Source organism: Anopheles stephensi, chromosome 2 (genome assembly GCF_013141755.1).
Source record: "Anopheles stephensi strain Indian chromosome 2, UCI_ANSTEP_V1.0, whole genome shotgun sequence".
Classification (NCBI taxonomy): domain Eukaryota; kingdom Metazoa; phylum Arthropoda; class Insecta; order Diptera; family Culicidae; genus Anopheles; species Anopheles stephensi.
Window position 1 is genome coordinate 73,984,980 of NC_050202.1, and position 10,521 is coordinate 73,995,500.

Genomic DNA, 10,521 nt, shown 5'->3' on the forward strand with positions numbered 1-10,521 from the left:
TTTTCTTATCTTGGTTTGCAGTTGATGAGGAGTAAATAAAAAAAAAGATCCCCCCCAGAGAGCTTTTGCCGCATTTATGTTGTGATATGTGTGTTTATTATGCCATCAAATTACTGCAACTATTTTTCACAAGAATCTGTGAATCTTCTCCTAAAAGAGGCTGCTGTAATCCTATTGTGGGGCGTATTAATATTAATCTCAATTTGCCTCAAATAACCTAACACATTTCCGTTTCGATTTGCATCCAGTGGAGATTAGTGCGAGAGAGTGCGCGCTTTTGCACACTACATATTCACTAAGTTGCCTGTTTCCTCCGGCCACGGAAGACGGACATAATAATGCTGGGGGGTGGGGGGCAATTTCTGGACGTCCCTTAATTGCTACTACCGATTGCGCTACTGATTAGTGGAAGGGAGATGCAGCTCAAACTAAAACATTTCTGAGTGTTTAAAAAAAAACTCGCTCGCTCGCTCTCCGTTCTAAAATCTGCCCTTTTTATTACTAATATTGAACCACAAAGGAAGAGAGCGTACAAAATAGTATCGAATTTCAGTGGTGTATAATATGCGCCTCTCTCTCTCTGTTATTTCCGTGAATTTTGTACAAAATTCTTGGCAAACATTCATTTTGGTGTGTGTGTGTGTGTTTTTTTTTGTTCGATCTCTGTACGATCGCTTTTGAACATTAGTTCCGTTTCTTCTAATTTTCATGTGGCGCGCATATCATAATGACGATAATGTTGTACGACGATAATGGCTATAAATCTATTACCTTTCTTCGTTTTTTTTTTTTTTATAGCCAACGTTTCCGTTTGCCACGTATAAAAGTAAAACGAAAAACTTCACTGCAGATCCAAACCTACTGCCCCGCTGCCCTTTCGCCCTATCTCTCTCTCGCTCTCTCATTGCCTGTGTCCTCTCTATAACACAAAATTGCATTTGAAAACCTAATATACATGCCTAATCTACATGTAAATAAAAGAGAATATGTTGCCTCTCTACCAGAAATGATCGCTCTAGCTTGATAAGTATTACCAATGTATGATGCGATTTAAAAAAAAAAAAAAACAGGAAACGGAGGACACAAATGCAACCGAGCGACAGATGTGGTGCCACGTTGATCGGGAGGCTGCAAGAGGTGGTTCATCGTGTGTTAGAGAGACACAGCCCGTCGTGTTGTGGTGGTTTGGGGCCCTGCGTTACATGATGTGCCGCGCTTTACATAATACTACACCACTGCTTTTGCTGCTGCTGCTGCTCGGTGGAGACGATCTTCACCTCCACCTCATCCTCATCGGCCACGGCGGCCGAGGACGATTCCTGCTGCTCGGTACCATCCTTGCCCGGTACCACTGTCTGACGACCGGGTTCGGCAGATTTTTCTTCCTTCTCAGCCACATCAACCTCCATTGTTCCTTCCGTCGGTTTGTCTTCACCAACACCCTCCTTCTGGGGCGTAATGTTCGCTGTGGTTGTGGTAGCCTCGGCCGTAACCACCTTCGACGCGTCCTCCTCATCGACGATCAGTGCGCGCGGTGTGCTCTGCAGGTTGACACGGGACAGTCGGTTCTTGAGCATCGTTACCGGTGTGGTGGCCACCTTACCGACCATACCGAGAAACCCGCCAAAATCGAGCCGCGCACGCTTCGGACTCTCGGCGACGGGCATATCCGAGGTCGATTCAGGCGTCATGTCTTTGCGTTTGCGCGTGGCCGATCCGGGCGTACGCATCGACAGACTGTCGTTCCCAATCTCCGAACCGATCGTGACGTTCATGCTGGAAATGGAATCGTTGAGCTGGTCGCCGCCGGCGGTCGAACGGCGATGCGTGTGCATGAACTTGATGTCGGAGATCGGGCGCGTCGAGCGTCGCCCGGAGATGGAACGGAGCGGACGTCCGATCAGCGAATCGTTACCGCCCGCAACCGGTGTAGACGGTGCAGTTGTTGCTGCGGTGGTGGATTCCTTAGGGGCCGCTTTCGGGGAACGATTTTTCTCACCGTCTCCCTCGACCACCACCGCCGGACCACTCGGCCCCTTCTTGGTCGGGCTGCTGCTGCTGTTGGTTTGTTCCGGCTTTCCCGTCTTGAACGGGCTAACGCGTGCCTGCGCCTGCGGTGCCGCTTTCGGCGTCTTTGATTTGCCCGCGTTCGCTCGTGCCAGCGGTTGTGTGTCCTCCAAATCCCACGGTTCCAGCAGAAGCGAATCCATCTCCTCACCGTCCGACATAAATCCGCGCAGCGTTTTTTCCGTTAAAAGCGAGCTTTCAAAGTCGGCCGTCTTTTCGGCTTTTGGCTGTTCGGGTGCAGCTTTGGCGGCGGCTTCATCCGACGATTGCTTTTGCTGCGCGTTGCGAGTGTTCGCTGGCGCACGTAGCTTTGAACCAGTCTCACCGGCTGGCTGTTGTGCTGTGGTAGGGGGGTCTGCCTTCTTGCCGCCTGTCGCCGCACCGTCGCCGGAAGCGTTTTTCTGCTGCGAAAGTTTGGTTTTATCGGCCGATTGAGTTCCGTTGGTGGTGGAGCGGTTTGCTGCTGCGGCCGCAGTCGCTGGAATCATCGTTGCCGGGCCCTGCTGTTTCATGCCGTACAGATGGTCCGACTGGATCGACTTTTGCCCGGGCGTTCCATCGGTGGTGACTGCCGTACCGGGGTGTACCACCGCTGTCTGTGGTGCTGCTGGTGCTGCAGCGGTGGTTTCGGCGTTGTTCGGTGTACCGGCCACACTACCAATCGCTACCGGAATATGTGATTGTTTGCTGTTTGCTTTGCCGGTGCGGCCCACCGATCCAGCGCCGTTCGGTCCGCTGCTTGCCGTGCCGCTGCCGCTTCCATTGGTGGCGGTTGTTGGTGTGGTTGTTCCACCAGCGGGCACAGCACCAAACCCTGGATACACCTGCGGTGTACGACGCCCGGACGTAGTTTGATTGGACACTTGCAGCGACATCTAAAATCGGAAAGATTGCAGAAGACACCGATTAGAGCCACGGGATGAAATGATATTCTAAACGGCCACCTCACAAACTACTACCCCTTCTTTCTGTCGTTAGATCGCGAGAAAGAGACGATCGTACGGTGTATGTGCGCGTTCCGGGCGTTAATCATTGAGTTACTGGTGCGTTCTCTCAACCGTGATACGGGATGTGGGTCGGTTGGACGCTGCGTGGTGCGCGCCAGCTACACCGACTTTACATACTTGAATCGCGCGAGCTTGTGATCTATATACTGAGCGTGTCACTACTACTAACGTGCGTGCTTGCCCCGGTCACCATGGTGCAATGTGTATAAAGCAGGCCGGCAAAGAACCCCGGCCTACTGTTTGAATGTACATAATAGCATAAAAGAGAGCGCTGATCAACATTGGTGGTAATTGATTGGCTAAAGTTACCAATAATTAGTTTATTTTTGCTTAACCGTATTTTATTCCGAAATGTAATCGTTCGTGGGCAATGCTTTGTTTAGAGCGACAAACGTCATGTTGCGAATGTATGTTGTTCGACGACGGCCGAATACAAACAAACGAGCAACCGGCAAAGGTTTCTTTATTGTGCTAGCGCTCGCGGGTGTGTTAGTGAGATCGCGCTATGTACAACAATTACCCGCGCCAATGAAACATAGTTTGCTTTCCTGGTTCATCGCGTTTTTTTGCCTATTACAACAGAATCCATTAGGCCTCCCGGCAAATCGTATAGCGAAAAACAAAGCGAAATATGCAAACCAAACTCTGTGCACAGAAAATAAAAATCAAACCAACAAAGAGAACACAAAATAATACAACCAAGCCCACCCAAACTTCCAACTCAATCTTTATCAGCTCTTACTTTTTGCTGCTCGCTGGCCAATCATTATTGACTTCACCCTGCCGATGGCAAGATTTAAAAGCGTGCAAGTGGGTGGTAAGCTGGGAGACGAGTTGGTGGAGATGATTCTTTTCTTTTGTCACTCACCGCACCTTCGTCTGTCACCCCATTTTATGTTTAACGGTAGAGGGAGAGGCATTGTTGCCCTGTATGGGGTGGTTTCAGAATTAAACACCAGAGCGCACACCTCACCGAACCGTGCCGTTGTTGGTGGTGCAAACCGATCGAGCGTTTCAATTTAATCTGTGCGCCCGTTCGAAAACGTCTGATCAGCCTAGAATCGGAACACCACATCCAAGACACATTTAAATGGGGTGGTACACAACATTGCGACACAATCTTTTACGCGGGGCCGTTTTGAGAAGATAAAACTGCAAGACAGCGCAATATGTGAATGTAGTATGTTCACGATCGTTGTCGGGAAAATGGTGATGTGTGGTTTATCGCGAGACACAATTTACATAAAGCACCAACACCCGGCTCTCCCCCGGCAACGGAATGCGTTCTCTATGTTATTGATGCACATTCAATGCGCGAGGGCTGTTATTAGTGAGGGTGTTTAATATTATCATACACACATAAACACATATAAAAATACTCGTTGAATTTATTGTAACAATCGTTGGCTTAAATTCATTTTGCGATGGTAAAATATTATCATTTCCCTCACTTCCCATGCGGTCAATAACCGCAACGGCTATGGGAAAAATGCGACCAGGAAAAAAAACACATCTTTCTTAAAATATCAACATTGAAAGCATCACCTGTCTGTTGGGCATGTTGCCACCGCCGCATGCGAGAGTATATTGCGTATTTGATGGACAGCAGGAAAGATGGGGATATATGCTTACGTAAATATTTACGGAAAAGCAACAACGTGTCTGCGGGGTATCAGCTAACAAAACGATTACACTTTACCCAAATCACCCACTTAAAAACACCGAGCCGTGGTAGGTGTATGGGGTTGTGCGTAATAAAAAGAAAGTGAAGTTCAACAAGATACGGCAAAAGAAAAATGCAACAATTTGTTGACCATGACCGTCCGCAAACCGAGCGGGGCGTGCAATAAAATCGATTGAACACTTTCGTGCTGAATTCGCGCGCGCACATGCTTCGCTGGCTTCCTTCTGACCAGGGGGGGCAACAATCGAAGGAGGCATCGCGTTGTCGTCGTCACGCACGCAGTTCGCTAATTTCTGTCCTTGTGTGCTACGCCCGTTTTTTTTATTATCTTCCTTTTCCCCAGTTTGTTTTGAGTCAACCGACATAGATACCGCTAATCGAAGCAGACGGGGTACCCACGCGTAGCTACGCAGTCGAGTTGCCAATAGAGCAACAAGGAAATAGTAATAAGTAAAAGGTTCAAGTACTGCTTTAAAGGGACGGGGCAAAACGCCGGTCTGGTTTTCCTGCCAGATCTCAATGTACCCGGTGATCATGGTAGCACCGAAACGCACGTTTTTCGAACAAATCTAAATTCGTCACACGCGCGCTCTCGGATAGTTTTGCCGGTTGTGATGAAGTATGTCCTTTGGGGAGCTGTTTTGGATGGGTTAGTTACCGAACTGGTGGCCCTTAAATGTGTCTCGGGATTGACAACACCAAATACACCGGCGGCACGCTCGCTCCGATCATGCTTGCTTGCACGCAGAAATGCTTGCCACCGTTGAGAGAAGTGATCAAGTTTATAAATAACACCGTAATGAGCCGGGCTTTTGGACAGATGGACTGTGTAGGACATACGACTACGGGTTTTTTTGTTTTGTTTTGTTTTTGGCGCAACGATTATGTCCCCTGAACGTTTTTTTGACAAAACACCGCCAATGGATAACGGAAAATAAAATGGATAGATGTATCGAACCTATTCAATCAGCGACATGGCTTTCTTAAAAAAAAAAATCCTGTAAATGGCGCGCAAATTTGCACGTGATTCAATTTGATTTCTCTCGCACAAACCAAACATAAGACGGAGAGGCTGTTTCAATGTTTATAAACAAGGCGCAACTGCAACGGTCACACCACCCTAACTGTATTATTCTTTTTTCTCATAAGGGCACACCTTGTTCCCTTAAAAAGGCGACTGCTAGCTAGTGTCGTATGCCTTTCTCTCTTTCATCTGCAAAGCTTGCTTGTGGTCAGATAAAGGTTGTAGAAAGAAAAAGCGGTTGGACAGCTTTCCATTTTCCCTTCGGTTTGGCGGTATTCGAAGCGGCGTAATACGATTTCCAAAGATGCGGATAAACTTTGGGAGTAGTAGGTGCACTAAAATGATAAATTTGTTTGTTATTTTTGTATGTAATAGTTAAAACCCGATTCTTCCCAAAATAATGCAAATAAACAGTACAGTGTAGATAAAACATTTCAAAACAAGTTGATGATAGAAATGTGCGTACATTTCTTTTTGCAGAGTTTGTAATCATCACTTCATTATCTCCTCGGGGACAATGTTCAAGACGTCCAAGACGGGACCCGGGAGGGGGACATGCGGTCGGTTATTAATTGCTGTTCCCGTTCTTTTCATGTTCGTTCTTCCGTCGCTCATTTGGTCAACACACTATGCTAAGCACACTACCCCGTCAAAGTGACCAAATACCAGCGCAGCGCATCTTTCGTTTGTGTATGAGGTGTATACATCATAAAAGTGAGCATAAAACATCCTTGCTTTTAACCACATACGCACACACACACAAAGAGAGTGCCGAGCTGCGGATTCGCTTGCAAACGCACACCACTATACAGCGTGCGGTGTTTTTTTCTACATACGAGAGAAAACATACACACATACACATGCAGCATCATTCATACTCAACCGTCTTGCAGGAAGAATTCGTTCAACGTTTCCTTCTAGACCGACCCGAGAATGCTTTTCGGGTGGAAAATACCAGCATAATATCGATGGGTCGTTTTTACTTATTCGACGTATAATTTTGAGAAAATAATTGTTTTATACAAAGCACATAATCGCATATTTTACACGGTTCTATGCTTCATCAACCCGAAATCGTTAGCCCTTCGCACAGCATATACGCCATTTTCATTTCAAACGAGTGAGCGAGCGAGAGACTGCAGCTATCCTTTTCACACGCACTGCGCCATTGCCATGGCAAACCTAGCCGCCCTCTCTTGGTTTGGCTGTGTTTTCTGCACGGGAAAAAGTTTGACCTTTCTCGGCAGAGAGCCCGCGAATTTTACCCGCACGCACACCCCCGTTTTGCTACCTGCGGCTTGCCACAGGTTGCCTCTGCCCGTAGAAAAACAAAAATAACCTAAAAATAAAGTTCCGCACCCAAGGAACGCCAGCGCCACCACCGCGCACCGTAGCTTCGAACGTTGCTGGGGTGCTCCGGGGATGCGTTTAGCCTTTAGCCTAGCCTACTGAGATCGTTGTTAGCGAAGGAAGCACTCATATTTTATGTTCTTTCATCGCGATGTCTACGATTGCCTGTAGGTATCGCGTCCACTTGTCCTTCTATCACTTGCTCTTCTTAAGAACGGACCAATTTACTGAATAACGCACACACACACACGCACGAATGCAAAATCACAGAAGATTATCAAGAATCCGCACTAGGTACAAGCATAGAATAGCATCGTTCCATCTTTAAACTTACTTTTTTCGGCCCGATATTAAACGAACTTCCTGCTCTTTTTCACACGAACGCCAAGCCAGCAAAAAAAACCGGTAACACCACAGGAAGACAGACGACAAACACACACGGAAAAGACGCGCGAGTTCGTTTACTGGATGAAAATTGTAGCCTGCAGCAGACACGACACGACGAACACTAGACGGTAGTAGATAACAGAAATTGGAGGAATTCGAGTTTTTGTAGCCTTTTTACCGCGGGTACCGCACACAAGTATTGAGACGAACAAAAGAATAGCTTTCAACGCACGCACAGCAACGCACCACCGTCCGTTCTGCTCAACGATTCGAGTTTTTGTAATTTTGTCAAAAGTCGATATGAAGCGCCTGCTACACGGTGCACCGTCGCTGAATCGATCAAAAAACGGAGCTGTCAAACGTTAATCGATTTTTTCTGTGTAGGATTTTTGCAGAAATGTTTTTAATTTTTTTTTAATTAATTTACACAAACTAAAAACGCTTTGTGGTAAAATGTTGGTTCATATAAAGTCAATGAAATGGATAGCGAAACACAAATTCGTTCGAATTAGCCTTATTTCAAAGTGAACAAGTTCCCACCGTGCGTCGATTTCGCTCTGTCGACGATGTCGACATTGGCGAAACGTCAAGCAAGAAAAAGACAGCGGCTCGAGAAGAGGATAGCCTGTGAATCACATATCCAAACCAAAGGAAAAAAAGTTGAAGCAAAGTAACGGGACGGTATTGTAATACTGGAAATATATTAAAGAAACGTTGAAAATTGTAAGTATTTAGCGGTGTGGGAATCAATTTTCAACCTGCAACAACCACCTGGAACAGTAGACAGTGGGGTAAGACCAGGGCGTTGGCAGGGTTTTATCAAAATGACGATCAGATGCCCCCCGTCACGAACTCTGGTGTGCAGCGATCGAAAATTGGGACCGGCCTTTGCCTGCAGAGCGGAGGCGTTGGCGTTCGTGTGTCCTCGTGGCCCTGTACGTTCATTTCGATTCGTCACGCACTAATGCGCTCCCTCATTGTCCCATCCCCGGCTTACTAGGAAAAAATGGAACAACTGATACAGAATCAAATGATCTCGGCTGCGGTTCAGCTGGAAAAGCATCTCGACAGTGAGCTGGATCGGCTGGAAAACCTGAACACGGACGATCTGGACAAGCTACGGGAACAGCGCATTCAGCAACTGAAGAAACAGGCCCAGCAGCGGCAGGAGTGGAAAAGCAACGGCCACGGCGAGTATTCGGAGCTGGCCGACGAGAAGGAATTTTTTGCGGTTTCGAAAAAGTCGCCCAACATTGTGTGCCACTTCTATCGCGATTCGGCACCCCGGTGCCGCATCGTTGATATGCATCTCAAAATTCTGGCCACAAAACACTTGGAAGCGAGGTTCTGCAAGGTAAACGCGGAACGCTGCCCCTTCCTCACAGAGCGCCTTCGCATTAAGGTGATACCGAGCATCGCGCTGATAAAGGACAGCAAAACCAAGGACTACATCGTGGGCTTTACCGATCTGGGGAACTGTGATGATTTCAGCACCGAGATGCTCGAGTGGCGCATCGCCCAATCGGGTGCGATCGAGTACAGCGTAAGTGTGTGACGGGTTTCCCTTTTGTTTCCGGAACGTTTGGTTTAACGTTTGCTCTTCTTTCAGGGCGATCTCCTGACACCACCGGATGTCAAAAAGCAAAAGAAACCGAGCAATCTAAAAACCATCCGTGGCGGGTACGATTCGGATGACTCCGACATTGACTTCGACGATTAGATGCCGGACGCCGGATCCATTTCTTCGTGACCTGTGTGTTCCGGTGAGTGGAAGGCGAAAGACATAGGGCAATCGGTTAGATGGAAGGAGTGTTACCTACCTGTTCGAGGGTGAGAATGTATCCGAGGGAAAGCAAAATGCTCGATTCCATTCACTGCGAATAAGTATAGTTACAAATATTGTCGAAAACAAACACATCCCACAAACCCACACCTTCGCACAGGTATCGCCCGTTGGGGGTCGTTAACTTTTGCTTCGATTTATAACTAAAACTTTTAGGACATAAAATACCGAATAATCAAATTCTCTCCCCCCGTAGCCGTGGAGAAAAAAGAAACGTCTCCTTGCTCACGTAGTGAGACGAACAATCTTATCAAGCGACGAAGCATGGTTGTTGGCAAAAGAAAAATGTTCGGAAACGTATTTGTAGAAGAAATCTTTTTGAGTTTTCTTTTTCCAAAATAGGCAGAGAACGCAAAACGAAACATAAATCACAGTATTTTACTTACGCCGTCGTACTACTGCACGTGTTTAATATTGAGTTTATCAGTAACATTTGTTTTTTCCCCCTAATCAGTAGCGGCAGCAGCAAGGAACAAAATCAGGCCAGAGTGTGTGGCTTTTAGCGCTTGAAAATTAAAAACTCAGACCAATCAACAAACAGATCTGGTGGGTCCCCCATTTAGCTACGAAAATCATCCACTCCTGCGTGTGAAGAGTTTCGTTTGATTTAAGTATACTTTGGACCATAACAAGGATACAATTCTTATGCTTACACTAACGTAATGATGTACTCATTATAGGGATGAATAAATCAGCTGAAGAAGTGTTCTTCTAGTACTATGATTTGTACGACGATTATAGAGTAGCATTCATTTTGGAAGATGATAAACCTGGGCTTCTATTTTTGCTTTAGATATGAGCTGATGCTCGCTCTGCTTTAAAGTCAGTACAATTCACTTCTGTATCATAGAGGATTTTTGTATATTCTCCCTTGGAACATTTTAGTTTCGGCTCAGTTTGTTTACGATGGCTTACGACGCAGATGCCAAACACTCAACCGGGTGTTATACACGTATGCCATATGGTTCAATTATGCCAGTTTGAACAACGGTCGATGCGACGCAAATTTTCTGGAAGTATTTTTGCCCGAATTACGTCTATGTACTTATTTATCAAATCAAATGGAATTATGGTACACACCAAAATGTTTAGTAGTTAATATTCATTGTACCTCTGCATTTATTAGTTAATGAAAGGAGGGAGACATTCTAACGGACAA

At 46.5% G+C, this 10,521-nt stretch overlaps 2 protein-coding genes across 3 annotated transcripts; one reads left to right on the forward strand and one right to left on the reverse strand.

Moving 5' to 3' along the window:
• Positions 1-73: 73 nt before the first annotated feature.
• LOC118504830 (mucin-5AC-like) lies at positions 74-7,840 on the reverse strand. The gene is made up of 2 exons (XM_036039833.1): positions 7,467-7,840; positions 74-2,942 (listed from the first exon to the last, which is right to left on the reverse strand). Exon 2 carries the CDS (start codon positions 2,940-2,942, stop codon positions 1,218-1,220), a length of 1,725 nt encoding a protein of 574 aa, XP_035895726.1. The 5' UTR covers positions 7,467-7,840; the 3' UTR covers positions 74-1,217.
• A 255-nt stretch (positions 7,841-8,095) lies between these two features.
• Positions 8,096-10,091, forward strand: LOC118505781 (thioredoxin domain-containing protein 9). Of its 2 annotated transcripts, none has more exons than XM_036042077.1 (3): positions 8,096-8,242; positions 8,520-9,062; positions 9,129-10,091. In XM_036042077.1, exons 2-3 carry the CDS (start codon positions 8,526-8,528, stop codon positions 9,237-9,239), a joined length of 648 nt encoding a protein of 215 aa, XP_035897970.1. In that variant the 5' UTR covers positions 8,096-8,242; positions 8,520-8,525; the 3' UTR covers positions 9,240-10,091. The 2 variants fall into 2 exon arrangements, with proteins under 2 accessions (XP_035897970.1, XP_035897971.1); XM_036042078.1 differs by having other exon boundaries at positions 8,120-8,246; positions 8,522-9,062.
• The last annotated feature ends 430 nt before the right edge of the window (positions 10,092-10,521 follow it).